Source organism: Oppia nitens, unplaced genomic scaffold (assembly GCF_028296485.1).
Source record: "Oppia nitens isolate AA-2021 unplaced genomic scaffold, nextdenovo-longstitch-racon4-pilon3 scaffold26_pilon_pilon_pilon, whole genome shotgun sequence".
In the NCBI taxonomy this organism is placed as follows: Eukaryota; Metazoa; Arthropoda; class Arachnida; order Sarcoptiformes; family Oppiidae; genus Oppia; species Oppia nitens.
The window spans coordinates 974137-1000000 of NW_026533206.1; the positions used below are offsets into that span (position 1 = coordinate 974137).

The following is a 25864-nucleotide window of genomic DNA, read 5'->3' on the forward strand; positions in this document are numbered from 1 at the left end:
TGTATTTATATATATTATATATATATACAGTCGATGACAAAATAGATGAACGAGTTTTTTTTGTGTGTTTAGATCTTTAGAATGAAAAAAAACTAAAAAAAAAAAATTTGCTACTATTATTTATTGGGACGGTCAGTTTGGTATTGTCACTTTTTTTTGTAATTAGGCACAGGTATGCAAGAACAGGGATGGTCAATATCTAGAAAACTATAATAGATATTAAAGTTTTATAAATTGCTAATTAAAACTAAATTAAAAAGTTAGCTTGTTTAGTTTTCTTTTAAATATTTGTAAATTAATTTTTTTCTATTATAATTTCTATTTATAGATTTTGTTATCAATATTATGTACAGTAATAGTAAGACAATAATTTTTTAATCAAATAATTATATAAATAAATTATTAAATAATTAATAATATTTTTATGACACGGTCAGGGATCTGATGATGATCCGGCCAACTGTGCCAATTGTTGTGTCTACGGGTAGTCAACTACCGTGTGGTCGGTATGAGACCGGTATTTAACTGGTGAGACACAGGTATGATAGATCACCCAATAGGTCTTTGAAGGACTTCTCAGATGATATGTGTGATCACTGTGCAGCTGTGGTAACCAAGTGGTGGCCAATTGATGATCCAAATCCTTGCACACGACAATCAGGTAGTGATAATACGATTGGTAAGTAGTTATCAATCGGTAAGCGTTGGCGATACTAATCGGTATAAGAATCGGTATAATAATCGGTAGAACTCTTGATGTATGACAACAATGATAATGAAGTTAAACACAAGTTATAAGTGAAACACTTTTATGTTTAAAACAATGGTTAAAATATCGGTAAAAGAGATGATAATGAAGAGCACGTTTAGTGCGAGTACAGTAGTAATGGCTGAGACTGGGCTCAGATGTAGAGAACAGTGGCACTGACTGGTGAGGTATGTGATGTACTGACTGACTAATAAATAAAGTAGTTGTACTGTATTTATAGTCAACTGGATATACAGGTAATGAATTGGAGGGAAAGGTAGTCATTGGACTGTTTGAATATAAAACGGTTGAATAGTTGATGTGATGGACATTGAGGTGCCAGTGATTGGTGTCACTGACCAGGATTTACAGGTAAAAGGATATTTAACGGTAAAAATTAAGATGAAGTGTAAATATAAGTATTAATACAATGTATAGAAATAGTTATAATAGGAAATAAATACAAAATATTAATCTTAAATTATCGGTAATTGAAGGACATATGGATGTCTTCAACAATATAAATTATATTAAAATTAAATATTGTATTACTCAAAAATAAAAAAAAGTATCAAAATATTTTTAACAAATCAATTACAAGGTTATAAAATATAATAATGTATTAATGTATTAAAAAATATCTTTAAGGTAATAATAATCAATTAAGAAATTTAAAACTATTTTTTTTATATTTTAATAAATTTTTTAAAAATACTATAACATTTGATTAGTATATTATGAAAATTTACAATAAAAAAAATAATAACTATATTAAAAATAACAGTTTAAATAATTAATTTATATATTTAAAAATATTTTTAATTAACTTTTATTAAAATAGCATTGAATTAGAACTATAGGACATCACATAATGAAAATTGTGCTAAACTTATGTTTGTTAATGTTTTATATGATTTTTTTTAAATAAAAAACTTAATAAACTAAATCTATAAAACATTTTTATTTAAATATATATTTAATATATTTTTGATTAATAGTATTGTTGTCATCAGTATTGGTGTCGTTCAGTGTTTGCATTCACTCACAGATCAAACACTATCCGAACGTAACGCTCGACACGTGTGGTATCGGACGGCAGTCACTGTTGACTACAAAAAACTGTTTCAAGTGGTCATCAAATGTGACTACAAGTGTACAAAACGGACGGTTAGCTCAACCGGGAGAGTGGCCATGGATTGTATATATTTATTCTACATATTATTTTCTAGGATTTATCCCCACTGCATGGTTTAACAAACTAATTATAGTTTTATTTTTTTTAAATAGTGAAATATTAAAATATATAAATAATTTTGTTTAAATAGGGCTTATTGTACTGGAGTTATACTAAATCACTATTGGATTATAACAGCAGCACATTGTATAGAGTAATATAATAATTTATACACAAAAAATGTTACTTAAAATTAATACATTAACTAATTTATTAATTATTATATATATAAATGATTTTTAAAATATTTATTTTTGAGAACATTCATTATATTTGAGAATATTATAGAAATAAAAAAATTTTTCCAACAATTTTTTCTGATTATTATTATTATTAGATCCGATTTTATTATAACTGTTCGGACAGTTCAGGATAAGAGAGATGAAAGCCATACATACGGTGTCGACAAATGGTTTCAATATAAAGATTATCCAAAAGATAAAAATATCAATGATATCGGACTATTGAAACTGAATAGTCATTTAGGGATTCAAAGATCAATGAATGGCAGGTATTATACGGTTAACAGTATTTGTTTGCCCGACAGAGACATTGTTAATACCGTTGAAGAGTTGGCACTGTTTGCTGGCTTTGGTTTCATTGATGGAGGAGTCAGTAATACAGGAACTCTGAGAACGGGTGTTTCGATGATTATGAAGACATTTAATAACAGGACTGATGTCTGGAGTAAAGAAATCCGAGGCATCAGATATCCGGCTCATAGAGGACCGGCATTGTGTATGGTATGTATGTGTATGTATGTGTATGTATGTATGTGTATGTATGTGTATGTATGTGTATGTATGTGTATGTATGTATGTGTATGTATGTGTATGTATGTGTATGTATGTATGTGTATGTATGTATGTGTATGTATGTGTATGTATGTGTATGTATGTGTATGTATGTATGTGTATGTATGTGTATGTGTATGTGTATGTATGTATGTATGTATGTGTATGTATGTATGTGTATGTATGTATGTGTATGTATGTGTATGTATGTGTATGTATGTGTATGTATGTGTATGTATTTGTATGTATGTGTATGTATGTGTGTATGTGTATACGCAAAAATGTGTTTTGTCTTGCTTTTTGGATTTTATATTTAAAAATTTAATAATAATACCAATAAATAGGGCGATTCTGGCGGACCATTGATTCAATATGTTTCGGGTGGTAGTAGTGATGACGGTATGGATGATCGGGCCGTACATATAGGTGTGACTTCAAGTTCATCCGGACCAGAACCTGTAGGCGAATGTCATAATACTAATCCAAAATCTTATATGGTTTTTACACGTGTATCCAAATATATCGATTGGATTATTGAAACTGTTTTAACAAATTAATAGATAGTATAATATTGTAGAAAATAATATTTAAATCAAAGTATATACAGTATATATTTTCTATAATATAATATAATATATTTATATATATACTGTATATACAGAGAATATTATTAAAAAAAAAATTATTTATAATTTTGTTTAAACTATTCTATGATAATAATTATAATCTAAAACTAAATTTTTATATATTTATAACGATATACTGTAAGATATATGTATTAGATATATGTAATGCCTTTTTATATTAATATATTAGAATTATTATTAATGCATCAAAAAATATTTATTTAATTAAAATTGATTAATAAACAATATAAATGTCAAAAAAAAATAATAATTACAAAATTTTATTACATAAAAAATCTATTCAAAGTCAGTTATATATTTAAATACAATTATTATGATTTGTTAAGCAATTAGTTGTTTTATTGAAAATAATTTTTTTTAAATCATCTAAAATATTCTATAAATTAAAATATCTATTAAAAAATTATATATATATATATATAAATGTTGTTTAGTAGTTATTAACTATTATTATTTCAATATATATATATGATTGAAATAATAATAGTCAATAATTACTAATCAACATTTGTCAGCAATTGTCTAATTTTTTTTTAAAAAAAAACAAGATATAAAAATAATAAATTAAAATTAAATTTTTTAAAATCAAAAATTTCTGGTTAAGTCAATTTAAATAATAATAATAATGTTGGATATGTTTTAGGTTGACATCAAAAAAAAAATAAAAATAAAAATTAAATCAGATCTCCGGTAGGTTTGTGTCGGCAAAACTGTTGCAATCGACAGCTCTTCGTTATCGACGGCTCTGATCTAATATGTCGACAAACTGGCCGATAAATTCAATGTCTGGCCAATTGCGGGAATTTTTTTACTCATTTGTCCCGCAATGATAGTGTCGGATAGTATTGATTTGATAAACTGTTGGACAACAACACTGACTCCATTTTTATCCGCCGAAGTTGGTGTCGACGATGCTGTCTGCTGTTGTTGTTGTTGTTGTGCTGCCGGATAGGTATGGGTATCGGTTTTGGTGTCATCAACATTGGCGGCGGTCCCCTCTTCGGTAAATTTTCTGAGAGCTGCTTTCACGGCCAGCGATCGGGCACTTTCGATGGCATTCATAGCCAAATCAAGGGCTTTATTAGCCTCATAACGGATGGCCAATACTCGGTGCCGATCATCGTTGTCGGCGACAGCCGCCGACTGTACTATTTGATCGACAATTTTCTGCAGTTCATCGTTGGCCTGTTCTTTGGCTTTGATGGCCTGTTCCCGTACCAGTCGGGCGGCCAGCGGGTAGGGTAGACTGAACCCCTTGTTCATTGAACTGTCGATGGCCCGATTCAATGACCAGATAGCCTGATTGGCAGCCATTTCCACGGCTTGTTTGACATTTTGCTGGTTGTTGTTGTTGTTGTCTTTGTCGGGCATCAAATGTTTGGCCGTATCGTTGCCATCGATTTTGATTACCGCCGCCACCGTCGGTGCCGCCGACGGCATGTAATCAGCCGGCGATTGGTTTTCAATACTAATATTATTATTAATAATAATTAATAATAAAATCACAGCAAACAAACATTTAATAGCAATCATTATTATTATTATTGCTAATTAAATTTAATTATTTTAGTTAAAAAAATAATAAATATTGTAAATTTAAAATTAATATTTATATACACTATATACTGTATATAATTGTAATTTAAAATTTTTAAGTGTATATATAAATTATACTGTATATCAATACAGCTATTAATGGGCAATAATAAAAAATTTATAATTATGTTTTTGTTATTATTGTATATGAAATTAATTTTTTGAACTTTTTTATAAAGTTTTTAGTAGTATTAGTATTAATTGATTTTAATTTTGACATTTTAGCCCCACTTTCTACACTATTTATGGAAATATCTATTTATAATAATAATAATATTAAATAAACAAAAAAAAATCAATTATTTAATATATATATATTGAGTTATATTATAGTTTCAAACTCATTGATGGCTTGATATATATATATATATATATAATATAAATTAATATAGTGTACTGTATATGTAAAAATATATGCAAACAAACAAAAAAATACATATTTATTGTATAGTATTATTAGTATTAGTATTTTATTAAACTAACTTTTTAAAACTTTTTTTGTTAACATTTTTAGTCCAATTAATATCATTAGTAGTGGTATTTGTGTTTAATTTTTCAAACATTTTATGGCCAGTAGTTTCCACACTATTAATGTCAAAATTCATACCTAAAATAATTAAATAAAAAACAAAACAAAAAAATTTAATCAATTATTTCTCATATATTTATTAATAAATATTTTTGAGTTGATATAAGTTTCAAACCCATTGATGGCAAACAGTTAACGATTGTAAAGTTTAATACAAAAACTATGATAAAAATTATTATAATTTTCATTATTGAATGAAATTTACACATTATTATTGATAAAATTAACAAAAAAAATTATAAATTTTATTATTAAAAATAAAAATGTATTTTTATTACAAAATCAATTCAATGCCAGTTTAATATTTTTATATACAAACAATATATGATTAGCATTTGATAAACAATTTATTTGATTTGTGTTTCACCTAAAAATACTAAACTTTTATTTAATCCCTTTTATAAAACACATACATATTATTGATCTAAATATTAATACGAAAACATTTATTTCCTATTTTAGATTATAATAATAAAACTATTTGTTTGTTTGTATAGTAAAAGTTTTTTTTTTAAATAAATATTACTTTATATTTATTAATATTTATAGTAATTAATGTCAAATATGTATAAAAATAATTTAATATACAAAATAAATAATACTAATAATATTAATTTATCTACGATTAAAATAGTATTTAATAGAAATACAGTAAAAGAAATTATTATTTTATTTTTATTTAACTCTAAAAACAGTTTTTTTCTAAATTATTTAAATTTTTAATTAAATAAATAGTTATATGATTTTAAAAAAAATAATTTTTAAGTGAATAATATTAGAATTAATAACATAATTGAAAATAATAATAATAAATTTTATTTATAATTTATAATAATAATATACTTACAAAATTGTAATATAATAATAAAAATATTCATATCTAATTTTATTATTTTTTAAAATTTAATTTTAAAAAATTAATAGTCTATTTGTTGAAAGTATTACAATATATACTTTAAAAAAAATTTTTTTTGTATACATAACTAACAACTGTATTGTATATAATTATTATTGACATTATAATCATATATATATAATAATTTTATTATTATTTAAAAAAAAAATAAATTCAGTTAATTTTTATTATTTTAATTTTTTAATCATCTCGTGTAACAATTTCCTGAAATATTTCCGGAAACTGTATATAATTGAAATTGTTTGCAAATTTAGAGAAATAGGCGACCCGGTTGCTTAAAATAGTCAAATGTTTCAAACTATCCAATAGACGGTCGAGTTTAGCATCGGATAGTAATACAGATTGATATTTACAATTCAAATAGCATTTCAATAATTGTTTATAAAATTCACGCTGTTTTCTGTGGGGGGAGGATATCAACAAAAAAAATTAAAATAAATAATATTAATACAAAATTTTAATACAAAACTATAAATAAAACAATATATATATAACAAAATAAATACATATATATAAATTATATACATATATATATATAAAATATATACATATACAATATATATATATATATAATAAACATATATATAAAATATATACATATACAATATATATATATATATAATAAACATATATATAAAATATATACATATAATATATATATATATAATATATATTATATATATATATATAACTTACTCGATATGATCTCTATTTAATAATTTTGGTCGATTCGGATTAAATAGTAATATTGGTGTTAACTATAGATATTTATAAATAATATATATATATATATAATCATTAAAATAATAAATTTAAATTTATAATCTATAATTTATAGATTATTATTTAAAAAAAATAAAATATTAATAATAATTTACTAAATAAATGATTAATTTGTCGAAATCCCAATCGATACCCATTTCGGTTAAAAATGTTTTATGCAAAGTATACGGACCGCCAATGTCCGGGTCTTCGGATATTTGTTTATATAAATCCAGATTTATTATATACGATGTGTTTTCCTGTAAAATAAAATAAATTTAATTATTAGTAAATAATTTCATATTTGAAATAAATATATTATACAGTAATTCAATAGAATATTATATAACATAAAGTTATATTATAGATATATTTTTTTTAGTAATTTTTTTGTTGTTGAATAAAAATTAGTATATTATTATACAATTTTAAAAAAAAATTATCAAATATTATAGATTCTATAATATATGCTAATTATTTTTTAATTGTATAGAAAAACATTTATAATTTTTAATAATAATAATAATAATTAAAATATATATATCCAGGTTGTGAAAGGGGAGTAGGAATGGAATTGGAAATTTAATGGAAATTTAGTGGAAATTTAATGGGAATTTAGTGGGAAATTAATGGGAATTTATTGGGAATTTACTCAAATTTGGAAAAAATTGTAGTTTAAAAATGCAATAAAAATTGTTCACCCCTCCCCGCCCTATACCCCCAAGTTTTTTCGAAAGTTTTGACATTTTACCCCCCCTATACCCCCCCCCCTTGAGATCGAGAACCCTGATATATATTACATACATGTATAATATTCCAGTAGAGATGTTCAAAATTAAAATTCAATATATTTCTTAACACCACTAACTCCAATGCAGAATATTTAATCAAAATTAATTGATCCGATTCTTCGAGATCATCCCGAAACTGGTCCAACGATTTGGCCATTTGTACGTATTTTGGCAAATCGTTTGAAAACTTTTGGGTCTGTATATGTATAGACTCATGGATACAAGTCATACGTAATTGACGGCTATAGTGGCCAGTAGTTTGCAGACAATTCATTGAATCTAATAGTTGACGAAATCGCTGGGACTGGCCGTCGGTAAAACAGTGGCCACCATCAACAGTGGCACCGTAATCGGCAACCATTACTAGTGTCGGCGTCGGCGTCGGCGACTGCGGTGACAATAACTTAATCGTTAGTTCCGAATCAATAGAGTTGTTGTCGTCCTCGTCGTCATCGTTGTCGTCATCATCGGTGGACAGCATATCATTGCCGATAGTTGTCTGCGATTTGTTGTTTCGGTCTATTGTTTCCGAGTTTGTTGTTGTTATCACCGATGATGGCAACTGTTGTTGACTATAATCGCCGATGATTTCCGATCGCCGATTGACGGGCGTCGGCGTCGGCCAACTGTTGTCGTTATTGTCGTCGTTGTCGTCAACTTTGGCCACAAGTTTTCGTTTCCTGTTTTCCCGAACTATAGCTCTTCTGACCTGATTTTCATCGTCAGTATAAAACAAATTCTAGTTTTATATAAAAAAATAATCAAATAATTTAATTTTTGTTGTGTTTAAAGAATATTCTGTTAATTAATTTTTTTTGATTTTATTTTTTTCATACAGTTTTCATTCCCATTGAAAAACATTTATCTAAACGACATTTTCGGCAATGGGTTCGGCTATCGATATCTACCGTACATTTGCCACCAAAATAGCAGCGCAAACGGTCCTTAAAAAACAACAATAATAATATTTTTATATTTTTTAATATAAAAAAAATAAAATAAAATTTATATAATTACCTGATATTTAAGTGCATTGCGTCGGAAAAATGCTTTACAAGAGTTACAACTTTGAACATCAAAATGATAGCCTAATAAACAATTAAAAAAAAACATTAAAAAAATTATTTATTTTTAATTAATTAATTAATAAATAAAAAAACAACAAAATTTAAATTAATTACAAAAATTATTTATTAATTATTATTTAATTATTTTTGTTATTGATTTACATTACCATTAGATTTATCGCCACAAACAACACAATATAGTTGTAATGTATTTTCAATATTATCCGACATATTTGTATAATTTGTTTTTATCACATATTATTATTATTATTATTTATATATTAAAAAAGTAATATATATATTAAAAACAAAATGTCAAACAAAAATGAGATATTATGTATGATTTTTTTTATATATTTAAGTTAAAAACTATAAAAACTTAGTTACACTGTAATTGCATTTTACTTGTTGTTGTTATCAATTTATTACTGTATAATCAAAAACACTTAAAAAATAAAAACCATATATATATATTTAGTAATAGCTATCATATATCATATATATATATATAATAATTTAGTTATACAATATTAAATAATAAAATAAAATATTATTTTTATTGATAGTATTATATATATATATATATATATATATATATTAATTGCACTTAAAAAAATAATCTACTTTTTTTATTAAATAATAAATATATAACATTGAAAATTGTAATAATAATATCACAAATATTTTTAACAAATTTAATTATATATTTGTATATTATATACAAATTATTATTTAAAAAAAATAAAAATTATAGAAATATTTCAACAACAAAATATTTATTTATTTATTATTATTTTTTTACATTAAAATTTACACAAAACAACTAAAAACTCAAAAAATTTACAATCAATTCTAGTTTACAATAAATTGTTAATTTTTTTATTATAATAAATAAATAAATAATTTAAAAAAAACAAATAATTTAATAAATTAAATATAATTATTCCTAACTTTTTTATTTTATTATGTTAGCTAAAAACTTTTACAAATTAATTAATTACTAACTAATAGTATCATTACTATTATCATTACTACTACTACTACTACTATTACTATTACTATCGTTATAATAATCATTATTATTATTATTATTATTATTATCAATATTGAAATTATTATTATTATTATTATTATTGCAATCATTATCATTGTCTCTATTGGACATAATCTCCTTAAACAATGGCGGCATATCGACAATGGTGTCGACATGTTTGACAAAAAACGGTATTTTTTCGCTTAAAGTAAACACGTATTTCAAATCATAGATAAGCCGGGTAAATTTATTTTTCATTAGTAAATCGGATCGATATTTAATTAGTAAATAGCGCTGCAGTAAATGTATATAATTATTTTGCTGAAATCTACAGGGAGATATAAATATAATTAAAAATATATATATATATATATATTAATTTTATTTTAAAAATATATTATTGTTTTTTAAAACTGAAAAATTATTTGTAAAAATAAAGTTTATAACTTAATACAATATAATGTTTTTTTTAATAAATAAATAAATAATTTTCTATTGTATATACATATATATATATATATATGACATTGTGTTTAAGTTAGTATAGCATTATTGTTATATATAATTGTTTTAAACAAAATTTTTAATTAATGTAATTATTGTAATTAAATTCAAATAAATAGAAATAATAATAATAAACATAGAAAAACATTTTTTTTGTGTATAGTTTTAATGTGTGAATATTAATTTGTGATAATGATTATTATTAGTAATAATAATAATAATAATTTAGCACTATAATAATTTATTAGATTAATAATAATAATAATAAGCTAACATTAAAAAAAAACTTTAAATTAATATCATAAAAATAAATTATCAAAAAAATTCTTTAAAAAAATTATTTATTTATTTATTAAATAAATAAAATACAACTAATTAAAAACTTTTTTATTTTTATTTTTGTTGTTGTTGTTGTTAATTATATAATAATTATTATTTATTTACTATCTATTCATCATAATCTCTTTGAACAATGGCGGATAATCAATGAAATTTGATGTATATTTATTGAAATTTTCCGTAACTTTCGTACAGAGAATATTCAAAAATTTTAGATCACGTATTAGTCTCAAGTATTTTGTTTTAACCATTAGGACTGATCGACACTTTATATAGAGATAACGTTGTAGTAAATGGACGTAAAAATTTTGCTGTAATCTGTATATTAATTATTTTATTTTTTATTTTTTTATTTTAGTATTTTTGTTTAAAATAAAATTAAATTTTTAAATAGTAGAAATTAATTACGATTGTTTTCCTAAAATAATTAACTAACAAATACTAGTATATATACAGTATATATCATATATCATAAATATATAGATAAAAGTAAATATATATAAATACTAATTCAACAAAAAAAATAAAAAGTTTTAAAAAAGTAATATTATTATTGCATATTATATAATATATATATATTATACTATTTAACTAAATTTAATTTATTATAACTATTATTATTATTAGTAAATAAATACATATATATATTTATCACTTACTTAACAATTTGACGGTTAACTAGTTTAGGTCGATGGGGATTAAATAAAATTATAGCTGTTAGCTAAAAATGATTAAAAAACAAATATAAATATTAGTATAATTTATTTATATTAATATATTTTTTACTAAATTTTTTTTAAAAATATATATATATATATATATATAATATACAAACCAAATGTATGATCAATGGATCGGATTCCCAGTCGAGTCCTATGTTTTGTAGGAAATCCCTGTGATATATGTATGGCCTTTCATTTGCCGGAATATTATCGAAATTTTTAAATAAATCCAATTTAATTAAATGCGATTCATTGTTCTACTTGGATATATATATATATATATAATATAGTAAAAAAAAATTTTAAAAAAATTATTGAATAAATTAAATATAAATATTATTATATATAAAAAAATATTTAAAAAAAATTAATATACAAATTATAATTATCATTGACTTTATTAATAAAATTTTTATATTTTGTTTTCTGATTTTAAATTCTATGAATTATTATTCAATAAATTCTATATATTATTATTGAATAAATTTTATATATTATTCAATAAATTCTATATATTATTATTCAATAAATTCTATATATTATTCAATAAATTCCATATATTATTCAATAAATTCTATATATTATTCAATAAATTCTATATATTATTCAATAAATTCTATATAATTATTCAATAAATTCTATATATTATTATTCAATAAATTCTATATATTATTATTCAATAAATTCTATATATTATTCAATAAATTCTATATATATATATATATACAGTATATAACAACTGATGATTGATTAGACCATAAATATTTTTTTTAAAAAAAATTAACACTAAAAATTAAAAACTAAAAATTGTAAAATTTTTCATTAAATACCACAACAATATTCCAGTACTGGTGCTCGTAGTTAAATACCATCACTTGTTGCATAAACTCCATCTCAATCATCGAATACTTGATTAGGATTAGCTGATCCCCGGGGCTGATGGTTCGAAACCCGGTCAACTGTTTGGACATTTTGACAATTTTCATTGTCTGCAATTCGTGTTTAGTGGTTATGATTTTGATGGCATCGGCTATTGTCTGTACAAAACGTCCCGGTTTTATATCATGTGATGAATAGGTGGAGGAGTAGGTGGTAGGAGCCGGTAATTGTATCAACTGTATGGCTTCGAGTAGCTCCTGTAGTTTACTACCCTCCAGGCTATTGAATTGTGTATTATAATCGCTGATTGGTTTCATTGGTGCCAAAACTATTTATTTATTTTTTTATGATAATAATAATAATAATTAATAATCAATTGTTAATTAGAAAAACTATTAAAATATATAACTATTAAACTATATATTTATTTTTAGTTAATAACTAACAAAAAGTTTGTTTGATTGCTAACAAATTGCTAACTATTGCTAATAATTTTAATAATAATAATAATACTTTTAATTAATAATAAATATATATATATATATATATATAAATTGTTAATTAGAAAAACTATTAAAATATATAACTATTAAACAATATATTTGTTTATAACTAACAAATAGTTAATAAGTGATTTTTTTATTGCTAACAAATTGCTAACTATTTATTTTGCTAATAATTTTAATAATAATAATAATAAAATACTATTAATTAATTAATTTTATTTTTTTTATAATTACATTCGTGAAGAAATCGTTTATCGTCGTACAGATCGTGTGTATGGGCTATGGATATGATAGACATGTTATGTTGTTGTTGTGGGGATAGGGATGTCGTCGAGGATGAGTTGCTGCTGACAATAGACGACTGTCCATCAATAGTAGTAGTGGTAGTGGTAATGGCGGTGGTGTTGGTGTTGGTGTTGTCCATCACTAGACCACCGGTACTATCGATAGTATTGTCGGCAATCATCAGCTGTTGATACTTTCGTTTGCGATTTTGTTCGACAATAGCCTTTCGGACCTCTTTTTGTTCATCAGAATAGATGAGACTCTGAGGACAGTAGTAGAGGACAGGTATGTCATCAAACAAACATATATATAGACAGGTATACTATATGGTGGGGGTGGGGGTAAACCTAAGGTATGTCATCAAATATATATATATATATATAGAGAGGTATACTATATGGTGGGAGTGGGGGTAAACCTAAGGTATGTCATCAAACATATATATATATATATATATATATATAGACCGGTATACTATATGGTGGGGGTAAACCTAAGGTATGTCATTAAACATATATATATATATAGACCGGTATACTATATGGTGGGGGTGGGTGAGGGGTAGTAAACCTACTGAATTCATGCCCACTGCCAGACATTTATCCATTCGGCACCGTTTGCATCGTTTGCGGTTATCGGTAGTTATCTGGCAATAGCCGCCCAAAAAACATTTGAATTGGTCCTTAAAAAATGATTAATAATAATTATATTAAAAAAAACTTAAAAATTAAAAATCTATATAAAAAAAATTACAGCATTTTTTAGGGCATTTCTCCTGAAAAACGATTTACACGACTCGCAAGTTATGGCACCGAAATGATAGCCTAAATAATTGTTGTTTTGTATATATAAAAAAATTATATAATAAAATAAAATTTAAAAAAAAATTAATTTATAATAAACTATAATAATTACCGCTTGAATGGTCGCCACAAATAATACAAATTTTAGTTGAATCACATTTGATTGACATTTTTGTTTAGTTTTTATTATATGTAATCCTCTATAAAAAAAATTTTTGTGTGTATATTAAAATTAAAATTATTTTATTATTAACAACAACAACAACAACAATAAATATTATTATTATTAAAAACAATTTATCAAAAATTTATGTATAAATTATATATCTATAAATATGTTTAATATGTACACAAATTAATTGTTTTTTGACCCAATATCAATTTATTAAATATATTAACTATTATTATTATTAATGTTTATTTTTTAAATTAAAAAATCCACTTGATAATATGCTTATGTATGATAAATAAGCATGCTAAGTTAACAACAACAACAAAAAATAAAAATTATTAATTAACATAATAATAATATTAATAAATTACAATTATTTTAACACACAAACTAACACATAAGTCAATCAATAATCAATATAACACATACTATGAAATTAAATATAATTATATGTTTATTATATTTTTATTAAATAATAATAATAATATATATATATATTGTATATATTTAATAATATATAATAAAATACGTGTGTTTTTGTATGACACTAATGCTATTATTTTTATAAATGTTGATTAAAATCAATTTTATTAACTGTATTACAGTGTCTGTCTATTTGTCACTAATAGTAGTAGTAGTAGTTGTTGTAGTAGTAGTAGTTGTGGCACTAGTAGGTAGTATATGCACCTAGACTTGCGACACACCATATGTATTATAATAATAATACTGTATTTAATTTTTATTTTAAATAAAATAATATTTTAATATATAATATATAAATTATATTTATATATAAAAACACGTTGTTATCGCACACACACACACACTGTATTAATAAAAAAAAAATTAGATATATATATATATCTAATTGCGATAATTAAATTAAATATTTGATAATTGTAATTGATAATTATTAATAATTAATACAATTACTAAAAAAAAATATTTTAGTACATTAGGGGCATTAAAACAATAGATTAAATACTAAATAATAGTTGATTAATGGGAATTTTTTTTTAATGTTTAACTAATTGTACTGTAAGTGTGTAATTAAAACTTAGTTGTGTGTGTGTGTGTGTGTGTGTGTGTAAAACATGATAAAATGTTTATGATTGTAAAAAATGAGTTTTTTTATATTAAAATAAATCTATACTATTAGTTACTACAGTATTAGTTTACAGTGTTTGACTACTAATCAATGTGTACTTATTTATTATATTATAGATAAAGTTAATATATTGTAAGTATTTCAATTGATAATATAATTTATAAGTAAATCTAAAGCAAATATGTGTATGTGTATGTGTATGTGTATGTGTATGTGTATGTGTATGTGTATGTGTATGTGTATGTGTATGTGTATGTGTATGTGTATGTGTATGTGTATGTGTATGTGTATGTGTATGTGTATGTGTATGTGTATGTGTATGTGTATGTGTATGTGTATGTGTATGTGTATGTGTATGTGTATGTGTATGTGTATGTGTATGTGTATGTGTATGTGTATGTGTATGTGTATGTGTATGTGTATGTGTATGTGTATGTGTATGTGTATGTGTATGTGTATGTGTATGTGTATGTGTATGTGTATGTGTATGTGTATGTGTATGTGTATGTGTATGTGTATGTGTATGTGTATGTGTATGTGTATGTGTATGTGTATGTGTATGTGTATGTGTATGTGTATGTGTATGTGTATGTGTATGTGTATGTGTATGTGTATGTGTATGTGTATGTGTATGTGTATGTGTATGTGTATGTGTATGTGTATGTGTATGTGTATGTGTATGTGTATGTGTATGTGTATGTGTATGTGTATGTGTATGTGTATGTGTATGTGTATGTGTATGTGTATGTGTATGTGTATGTGTATGTGTATGTGTATGTGTATGTGTATGTGTATGTGTATGTGTATGTGTATGTGTATGTGTATGTGTATGTGTATGTGTATGTGTATGTGTATGTGTATGTGTATGTGTATGTGTATGTGTATGTGTATGTGTATGTGTATGTGTATGTGTATGTGTATGTGTATGTGTATGTGTATGTGTATGTGTATGTGTATGTGTATGTGTATGTGTATGTGTATGTGTATGTGTATGTGTATGTGTATGTGTATGTGTATGTGTATGTGTATGTGTCTACATACATACACACACACATACACATACATACATACACATACATAATGTATTCAATTATATTAAATACATTGTCATAGCAAATAAATGTATTATTATTAAAAACATAAAATATTTAAACATAAATCAATACAAATGTTATTTGTGTTGTTTATGTCTGTTATTATAACTTTTTTTTTAAAATAAACTATTCATTGATTTCTACAGTTTTCAATTATAATATAAATTTATAGCATTTTATTTAATTCAGGGATGTATTTAATAGCAGCTGTTATTGAAAATATTATTATTATTATTATTATTATTATTATTTTGTTATAACTAATATGTATATTTAGTTTTTGCACTTTAAATAGTTTATACATTTAGTGTACTATTTATCAAATATAATAATTAACAAAAAAAAATTAAATGCACTAACTTATTGATTAAATGTGATAATAATTATTTATATATATATATATATATCTAACTATACCCTTAATAATAATAAATATTTGAGACTTAATAGTCTTAATAATAATAATAATAGTAATAATAATTAAATAATATTGATTTATACATATAATATAGTTACAGTACTATCTAATTATTTTATATAAGCTAAATAATTAAATCTAAAAATACTATTTATATATATATAATGTGTATATACTACTGTATATATATTTATAGATAAAATTATATAATTATATAAATTATTATTTTTTAGTTTGCAATTTTCAATAAAAAAAACGTCATATATATAATAATAGTTATTAGTTGATTATGTAAAAATGATTATATAATTAATAGTCTATCATGATTAATCTAATTTATTATTATTATTTTTATTTTTATTTTTAAAACAATAACAACACATAAAAATATTGTGTAATAATTATATAATATTTTTTTTAACTATAATAATAGCCATAAAATAATTATGTTAATAAATAGCAACTATTATATACTATTAAAAATATATTGCGTTAAAAAATATGACATTTTTTATAAATAAATAATTATAATATATATTGTTATAATATTTTAATTAACCTTAATTATCTAATTTTTTGAAATTGCATATAATTTTATATACATATTAAATTTTTTTTTAAAAATGTGTTACATTGCGATAAAAAAAAATTTATATCACTCAAAATATTTAATATTAGATATAATTAAATATCTTAATTAATTTATCAAAAAAATAAGATAAATACAATAGTTTTGATAATATTTATAAATTATTGAATTTTGTTTTATTTAAATAATTTTTTAAAAATTCATAAAAAAAATTGTAAGCCATTAAAAAACATTTCTAAAAATTTAGACTTAATTTTTTATTTACTTTTAATATCAATAATAATAATACTAAATAGAGTCATACAAAATATGTGTTAATTAAATAATTATATATAATATATTTTAACTAATAATACTATAACTAATAAACTTTTTTTTAAAAAAAATAAATTGTTACAAAAAACTTACCTTGTTTGTTAACCAAAAAAAATGTACTAGTTAATTTATCCAAACTAAAAAATATATATAACAATTACGTGTCTATTATAATATCACACATAAAATTATATCAACTAATCATATAATACATGATAAACTTTTTTTTGTTGTATGTAAAATAATAATAATTATTATAATTATTATTATTGATCTAGTTCAATCAATTTATTTTGTTTAGCATATATTATTATTATTTTTTTTTAAATATTTATGTCACTATCAGTTATATATAAATATATATTAAATAAAATAAATCTATTATATTGATAGTAAAAAAAATTTTTATGATGATATTAAATAAATTTTTATACTACTACTACTAGAATAAATTTGCACATGCTCATTTTAAAATAGGCGTGTTTTTATTATCAATAATAATAATAATAATAACAAAAATAACATAAGTAATAATACTATTAATAAACAACAATGTTATAATAATTATAATAATACCTGTATTTAAGTTATATATTAATTATACAGGTAAATTATGATTAATTAATCAATTTTGCTTATAATAATAAAAATAATAATTGGTTAAATAATTATTTTAAAAATTATATTTATTGTTACTATAGCAATTAATTATATTATGTGATTAACTAAAAATTTTATAATTTGTTTGTAATATAATATATTAATATATAAATATTGTATAATAATAATAATTTCTTTATATAAATAAATATTTTATTTGTTTTCTCCATTAAATATTAAATATTTTTTTTTTAAAAATTATATATATATATAATTTTATATTAATAGCATAATTATTATGTAATAATAATAACACTAACAATATATATATATATATAAAACAATGTTATGTAAACTATTGAAACTAGTTATACATAAACTATTAAAATGTCGATTAATTAATAACTGTCTATTATTAGGGTTATCCCTATTTTACGGTTATTTGGTATTGATTTATGCGGTAATTAGTTTCGGTAAAAATGGTCTAAAATTTTTTCAGATACATCGCCGTGACATTGAACCCGATTGCCTAACCGATGGACAACTGGGTAGACATTATTATCAACAACTAAACAATGTATTTATTATTATAATTAATTAATTAATTAATAATTAATAATATGTTTACCCCCCCCACCCAATAAATAGGGTATAAAACTTCATTATGTAATGTCCGATAGTGAGGAGGAGGACCACCAGTCAAACAAACAGCTAATGTTGTTTATTCACGGTTTCCCAGAATTCTGGTATTCCTGGCGACACCAGATCCGAGAGTTTAGCCCAGACTATCGGACACTAGCGGTCGACTTGCGTGGCTATGGCCTATCGGATAAACCCCTGGGTTGTCATAACTATACCTTGGATTTATGTGTCGAAGATATCTGGGAATTGGTGGCCAGTATATACCGCAACCGACTACATAAGCAGCCGATAGTATTGGTCGGACACGATTGGGGCGGTTTGATTGGCTGGAAATTTACTGGGAAATATCCTCAACTAGTCGATCGGCTAATTGTATTGAATAGTCCACATCCCCAGGTCTTGAGGGATAGCCTCCGGTGTAGTCCTAAACAATTTTTCAGTTCATGGTATATGTATTTTTTCAACTTACCACTACTACCTGAGCTAGTGTTGCTAAGCAATGATCTACAACTATTTGATATTTGTATGGTGGCGGCTGATGGACATCCTATGTTTAGCCGGGATGATATGGATGCCTATAAATATGTATTTAGTAGATCATCCGGACTAACTGGCCCATTGAACTATTATCGGGCATTTTTAAGGAGGAGGAGGAGCAGTAGAAAATACCCGTCCGATAGACCGAAAAATATAATGACAATCAAAGTGCCGACACTTATTATTTGGGGTAAAGTTTTTTATTTATTTTTTTGAAAATCTATTGGATATTTATTGGGAATTTATAGTGTGTTTACTGGGAATATACAGGGAATTTAGTGGGAATTTAGTGGGAATTTAGTGAGAATTTAGTGGGAATTTAGTGGGAATTTAGTGAGATTTTAGTGGGAATTTAGTGGGAATTTAGTGGGAATTTAGTGGGAATTTAGTGGGAATTTAGTGGGAATTTATTCAAATTTGGCAAAAATTGTTGTTTAAAAATGCAATAAAAATTGGTCACCCCCCAAACTTTTTCATGATTTTTGTCATTTTACCCCCCTATACCCCCCCCTGAGATCTAAAATCTTTCCCAACCCTCATATATAGATATATAATATGTTTTTTTATTATTATTATTAGGCAAACGTGATATAGCATTCAGTGAGCAATTGGCTACCGATGCGCACCGGTATGTCCAGGATTTGACCGTCCAGTACATTGATAACTGTTCCCATTGGACACAATTGGATCAGCCGATGATTGTTAATCAATATATAAGACAGTATTTAAATAAATAAATAAATAAAATACAAAACAATAACTTTATATTATTATTGTATTTAATAATAAATATATATTTTTGAAATATATAAATTATATTAATTTATATTTTTATAAATATATATATATAACTAAAATTTAGTAAACTTTTAAGTAATTCATAAATTTAATACAATTTGTATACTAATATAATATTATTGTATTAATATAAATATTTAAAAATTTAACTTATATTATTTATTTTTTATACAACTAAATAAATGCACAAAAAAATTGTTTAAAAACTAAATCATTAAAATTTTGTTATTTATAGATATTGTTAGATATTTTTAATTATTAAATTAAATTTATTTTCATTGAACACAAGTTATGATATTAAATATTTTGATATTTTATAATATTTTATAACAAATACAATATATAAATAAATGTGAATAATTTAAATAATACTAATTTTTATTATTTAAAATATTCACATATATTAATATATTTTTCACAATAATTATGCTAATTTATAGGATTTTATTTAATAAATTACAGTTTTTAAACTAAAAAATAAGTTATATTAATCTATTAAATTGAAAAATTGAAATGTTTTAATAATTAATTTATTAAAAAAATATTTATGAAAAAAAAGTTTACTAACTTCTCTAAGCTATTAAAATATTTATATAAAATATTGCATTATTATAGATATGATAAATAAATAGTGTATTATTCAGCATTAAATAGACAATAGATTTTTTTTAAAATATTAGTTAAACTATATAATAGTAAATTAAAACTTACACAATAATATAAATATTTTACCAATATAACAATATAAAAAATATAATATAATTAATTACTTAAAAAAAAGTTAAACAATATATAAATATTGTGTAAATAATTTAAATAATACTAAATTTTATTATTTAAAATATTCAAATATATTAAATATTATTTCCAAAATTTATGCTAATTTATAGCTTTTAATTTAATAAATTTGTGGTTTAATAATAAGTTTTTAATAAAAAAAATATTTAATTTATATCTTATTATAATAAATATCTAATTTATATCTTATTTTTTTACAATAAATAAGTTATATTAATTTATTAAATTGAAAATTTATGTTTTAATAATTAATTTATGACAAAATATTTATAAAAAAAGTTTAATATTTTCTCTAAGCTATTATAATATTTTTATAAAATGTTGCATTATTATAGGTATGATAAATAAATAGTGTATTATTCAGCATTAAATAGACAATAGATTTTTTTTATATAAAAATATTAGTTAGTTAAACTTACTAATAATAAATTAAAACTTACACAACAATATTTATTACCAATATAAAAAGCTATAATATAATAAATAACTTAATCATGATATTTAATAATTATTTTTTTTAAATATAATTAATTACTTTTTTAAAAAAAAGTTAAAGAACTAATATTATAATATAATAACAAAATGATTTGAAAAAAAATTGTTTAAACAAAAAAATATTTAAATATATATATTATTAAATAATTAATAAGATTTTTTAAAGATTATTATTTTTACATATATTAAATTATTTAATTTTTTCATATAAATGCTTGATATTAATTTAATAGTTTTTTTTGACATTAAATTAGATTAAATTGTTAAACATTTTTTTAATGTCCATTGTAAATCTCAAATAATGGTTACCCTAATAGCTAATATATCATTATATATATATACTTTATTTATATGATTAATATGATATATGATTTATACATATGACTAATGCAATAGCTTTATATATATATATATACAAAAAAAAAGTATAAATATCGTGTAAATAAGTTTTATATATTTTATATTATCTTGAGTTTGATTGTTTTATTATTATTATTATTTTTTTTTAAAAAAAAGTATAAGTAACTTTCAATTTGATAAAATTCAACTATGTATTCAACAAAAATCCAATTACTAATTGTCGTGGGTACAATTTGTACAATTAGTTTGATGTCAAATGTAGGCCAGGCTTATAGTACAGTTGATTTATTCAATGATGTTTGCGGTAAGTTTTCTGTTAAATTTTGAATAATAATAATAATAAACATATTTTAATATAATCTTTTTTTTTATAAATATATATATAATTTAATAAAAAAATATATTTATTAAATTTCAATTAATACAATTAATACAAATAATTGTTAATTATTAATACAATTAATACAATTAATTATTTAATTAATTTTTATAGATGTAAAGAATCCAATATGTTTATTGATTAAAATAAAAACCGATCAATTAAAAAACTGTCTACGACCATTGAATTTTCATATAGATTTGGAAACATTTATTAAACATTTTAAATATGCCGTAAAGGAGCTAGCTGATAATTATAAAAATCATCATAAAAAACCCAGCTGTATACGTTTCTATAAAACGAAACATGCAGCAATAGCAATGAAAATAATTAATAGACTAGTTGAAGATTTTTCAGTACATCCTTATCATTTAGATGTTGTTGAATTTAAAAAATGTTTTAAATGTTAAAAAAAAAACAAATCAAAAAACATTTTTAATTTTTTTTAAAAATAAAGTAGTAGTAGTAGTAGTAGTAGTAGTAGTAGTAGTAGTAGTAGTAGTAGTAGTAGTAGTAGTAGTASTAGTAGTAGTAGTAGTAGTAGTAGTAGTAGTAGTAGTAGTAGTAGTAGTAGTAGTAGTAGTAGTAGTAGTAGTAGTAGAAGTAGTAGTAGAAGTAGTAGTAGTAGTAGTAGTAGTAGTAGTAATAATAATAGTAGTAGTAGTAGTAATAATAGTTGTTGTAGTTATTAATTAATTAATTAATTGTATAACACAAAAAAATAGTTTGTAAAAGTTTTAGCTAAAATAAATTTTTTTTTTACAAATAATTATATATAAAGTATTAATTAATTAATTTATCGATTTATTATTTTAAAAAAAATTAAAACAGTTATTGTAAACTAGTATTGATTGTAAATTTTATTTAATTTTTTGTTGTTGTTGTTTTGTGTAAATTTTATGTAAAAAAAATAATAAATAAATATTTGTTATTGAAATATTTCTATAATTTTATTTTTTATAAATAATTTTTATATAATATACAAAAATTAATAAATTAATTTGTTGTAAATATATGTGATATTATTATTACAATTTTTAATATATATATATATATATATTACTAAATATATATCGTTTTTTGTTTTTGTTTTACAGTGTAACAATTTTTATTTTATTTAATTATATTTTTAAATAATATACTAAAAAAATTATATAATTATAATGTCAATAATTAGTATATATTTGTTAGTTATGTAAACAAATTTTTTTAAATGTATATATTGTAAAAGTTTCGACATATAAACTATTAATTTTCAAAATTAAATTCAATTTTAATATAATTATCTAATATTATTATATAACAATATTATAAGTATATTATTATTATAAATTAAAATAAAATTTATTATTATTATTATTTTCAATTATCTTATTGATTCTAATAGTATTCACTTAAAAATTATTAAAAATCATATTACAATTTATTTTATTAAAATTTTAAATCAATTAGAATAAAACTGTATTTTTTTGAGTTAAATAAAAATAAAATAATAATTTGATTATAATATTATTTATCTTTTACTGTATTTCTAGTATTACTATCTATTATTAATATTTATTTTTTATATTAAAATTTTATACATATTTGACATTAATCACTATAAATATTAATAAATATAAAGTAATATTTATTTTAAAAAAACTTTTACTATACAAACAAACAAATAGTTTTATTATTATAATCTAATAGGAAATAAATGCTTTGGTATTAATATTTAGATTAACAATATGTATGTGTTTTTAAAAGGGATTAAATAAAAGTTTAGTATTTTTAGGTGAAACACAAATCAAATAAATTGTTTATCAAATGTTAATCATATTGTTTGTGTAGAAATATAAAACTTATTTTTATTTTAGTAATAAAATTTATAATTATTTTGTTAATTTTATCAATAATAATGTGTAAATTTCATTCAATAATGAAAATTATAATAATTTTTATCATAGTTTTTGTATTAAACTTTACAATCGTTAACTGTTTGCCATCAATGGGTTTGAAACTTATATCAACTCAAAAATATTTATTAATAAATATATGAGAAATAATTGATTAAATTTTTTTGTTTTATTTTTTATTTAATTATTTTAGGTATGAATTTTGACATTAATAGTGTGGAAACTACTGGCCATAAAATGTTTGAAAAATTAAACACAAATACCACTACTAATGATATTAATTGGACTAAAAATGTTAACAAAAAAAGTTTTAAAAAGTTAGTTTCATATTCAATGCTAATAATAATACTAATACTAATAATACTATACAATAAATATGTATTTTTTTGTTTGTTTGCATATATTTTTACATATACAGTACACTATATTAATTTATATTATATATATATATATATATCAAGCCATCAATGAGTTTGAAACCTATAATATAACTCAATATATATTTATTAAATAATTGATTTTTTTTTGTTTATTTAATATTATTATTATTATAAATAGATATTTCCATAAATAGTGTAGAAAGTTGGGCTAAAATGTCAAAATTAAAATCAATTAATACTAATACTACTAAAAACTTACTATAAAAAGTTCAAAAATTAATTTCATATATAATAATAATAATTATAATAACAAAAAATAATTATCAATTTTTTTATTATTGCCCATTAATAGCTGTATTGATATACAGTATTATATATATATAAACTTTAAAAAAATTAAATTACTATTAAATTACAATTTTATATATACTGTATATATATATATATCAATATTAAATTTACAATATTTATTATTTTTTAACTAAAATAATTAAATTTAATTAGCAATAATAATAACAATGATTGCTATTAAATGTTTGTTTGCTGTGATTTTTTTTTATTAATTATTATTAATAATAATATTAGTATTGAAAACCAATCGCCGGCTGATTACATGCCGTCGGCGGCACCGACGGTGGCGGCGGTCATCAAAATCGATGGCAACGATACGGCCAAACATTTGATGCCCGACAAAGACAACAACAACAACAACCAGCAAAATGTCAAACAAGCCGTGGAAATGGCTGCCAATCAGGCTATCTGGTCATTGAATCGGGCCATCGACAGTTCAATGAACAAGGGTTTCGGTCTACCCTACCCGCTGGCCGCCCGACTGGTACGGGAACAGGCCATCAAAGCCAAAGAACAGGCCAACGATGAACTGCAGAAAATTGTCGATCAAATAGTACAGTCGGCGGCTGTCGCCGACACCGATGATCGGCACCGAGTATTGGCCATCCGTTATGAGGCTAATAAAGCCCTTGATTTGGCTATGGATGCCCTGGAAAGTGCCCGATCGCTGGCCGTGAAAGCGGCTCTCAGAAAATTTACCGAAGAGGGAACCGCC

General features: G+C 22.1%; 5 protein-coding genes across 5 annotated transcripts in view; 2 read left to right on the forward strand and 3 right to left on the reverse strand.

Annotated features, from left to right (window-relative positions):
* Window positions 1-4022: 4022 nt before the first annotated feature.
* On the reverse strand, window positions 4023-5754 carry LOC128954253 (uncharacterized). The gene is made up of 3 exons (XM_054299828.1): window positions 5724-5754; window positions 5503-5626; window positions 4023-4891 (listed from the first exon to the last, which is right to left on the reverse strand). The coding sequence occupies exons 1-3, from the start codon at window positions 5725-5727 to the stop codon at window positions 4174-4176; spliced, it is 846 nt and encodes a 281-aa protein (XP_054155803.1). The 5' UTR covers window positions 5728-5754; the 3' UTR covers window positions 4023-4173.
* Window positions 5755-6704: 950 nt separating this feature from the next.
* Window positions 6705-9391, reverse strand: LOC128954339 (vitamin D3 receptor-like). Its single transcript, XM_054299915.1, has 7 exons — window positions 9312-9391; window positions 9095-9165; window positions 8914-9021; window positions 8091-8816; window positions 7403-7546; window positions 7221-7282; window positions 6705-6924 (listed from the first exon to the last, which is right to left on the reverse strand). The coding sequence occupies exons 1-7, from the start codon at window positions 9373-9375 to the stop codon at window positions 6705-6707; spliced, it is 1395 nt and encodes a 464-aa protein (XP_054155890.1). The 5' UTR covers window positions 9376-9391.
* Window positions 9392-11124: 1733 nt separating this feature from the next.
* On the reverse strand, window positions 11125-18047 carry LOC128954340 (nuclear hormone receptor HR96-like). Its single transcript, XM_054299916.1, has 9 exons — window positions 18005-18047; window positions 14328-14415; window positions 14166-14236; window positions 13987-14094; window positions 13362-13674; window positions 12573-12949; window positions 11856-11999; window positions 11680-11741; window positions 11125-11338 (listed from the first exon to the last, which is right to left on the reverse strand). The coding sequence occupies exons 2-9, from the start codon at window positions 14383-14385 to the stop codon at window positions 11125-11127; spliced, it is 1347 nt and encodes a 448-aa protein (XP_054155891.1). The 5' UTR covers window positions 14386-14415; window positions 18005-18047.
* An 837-nt stretch (window positions 18048-18884) lies between these two features.
* LOC128954248 (epoxide hydrolase 1-like) lies at window positions 18885-20434 on the forward strand. Its single transcript, XM_054299824.1, has 3 exons — window positions 18885-19088; window positions 19160-19880; window positions 20270-20434. Exons 2-3 carry the CDS (start codon window positions 19181-19183, stop codon window positions 20425-20427), a joined length of 858 nt encoding a protein of 285 aa, XP_054155799.1. The 5' UTR covers window positions 18885-19088; window positions 19160-19180; the 3' UTR covers window positions 20428-20434.
* Window positions 20435-24420: 3986 nt separating this feature from the next.
* Window positions 24421-25864, forward strand: part of LOC128954251 (uncharacterized) — a 1801-nt gene continuing 357 nt past the window's right edge. Inside the window, exons 1-3 of the mRNA XM_054299826.1 lie at window positions 24421-24514; window positions 24612-24735; window positions 25384-25864. The exon at window positions 25384-25864 is cut by the window's right edge and continues 357 nt beyond it. Of these exons, the coding sequence (XP_054155801.1) occupies window positions 24421-24514; window positions 24612-24735; window positions 25384-25864 (699 nt within the window). The remainder of the gene's footprint in view (window positions 24515-24611; window positions 24736-25383) is intronic.

What these genes read in the sequence shown, in the direction of transcription:
- LOC128954253 (XM_054299828.1), bottom strand. An exon ending in AACAAAAAAAGTTTTAAAAA is followed by an intron (nt 4,892 to 5,502) that starts GTTAGTTTAATA and finishes TAATAATATTAG; the next exon opens with TATTGAAAACCAATCGCCGG.
- LOC128954339 (XM_054299915.1), bottom strand. Translation starts at nt 9,375, where the DNA reads ATGTCGGATAATATTGAAAATACATTACAACTATATTGTGTTGTTTGT. An exon ending in TTGTGGCGATAAATCTAATG is followed by an intron (nt 9,166 to 9,311) that starts GTAATGTAAATC and finishes ATTGTTTATTAG; the next exon opens with GCTATCATTTTGATGTTCAA. An exon ending in GCAATGCACTTAAATATCAG is followed by an intron (nt 9,022 to 9,094) that starts GTAATTATATAA and finishes TTGTTTTTTAAG; the next exon opens with GACCGTTTGCGCTGCTATTT.
- LOC128954340 (XM_054299916.1), bottom strand. Translation starts at nt 14,385, where the DNA reads ATGTCAATCAAATGTGATTCAACTAAAATTTGTATTATTTGTGGCGAC. An exon ending in TAAACGATTTCTTCACGAAT is followed by an intron (nt 12,950 to 13,361) that starts GTAATTATAAAA and finishes ATAAATAAATAG; the next exon opens with TTTTGGCACCAATGAAACCA. An exon ending in ATCCATTGATCATACATTTG is followed by an intron (nt 11,742 to 11,855) that starts GTTTGTATATTA and finishes AATCATTTTTAG; the next exon opens with CTAACAGCTATAATTTTATT.
- LOC128954248 (XM_054299824.1), top strand. Translation starts at nt 19,181, where the DNA reads ATGTCCGATAGTGAGGAGGAGGACCACCAGTCAAACAAACAGCTAATG. An exon ending in GCCGACACTTATTATTTGGG is followed by an intron (nt 19,881 to 20,269) that starts GTAAAGTTTTTT and finishes TATTATTATTAG; the next exon opens with GCAAACGTGATATAGCATTC.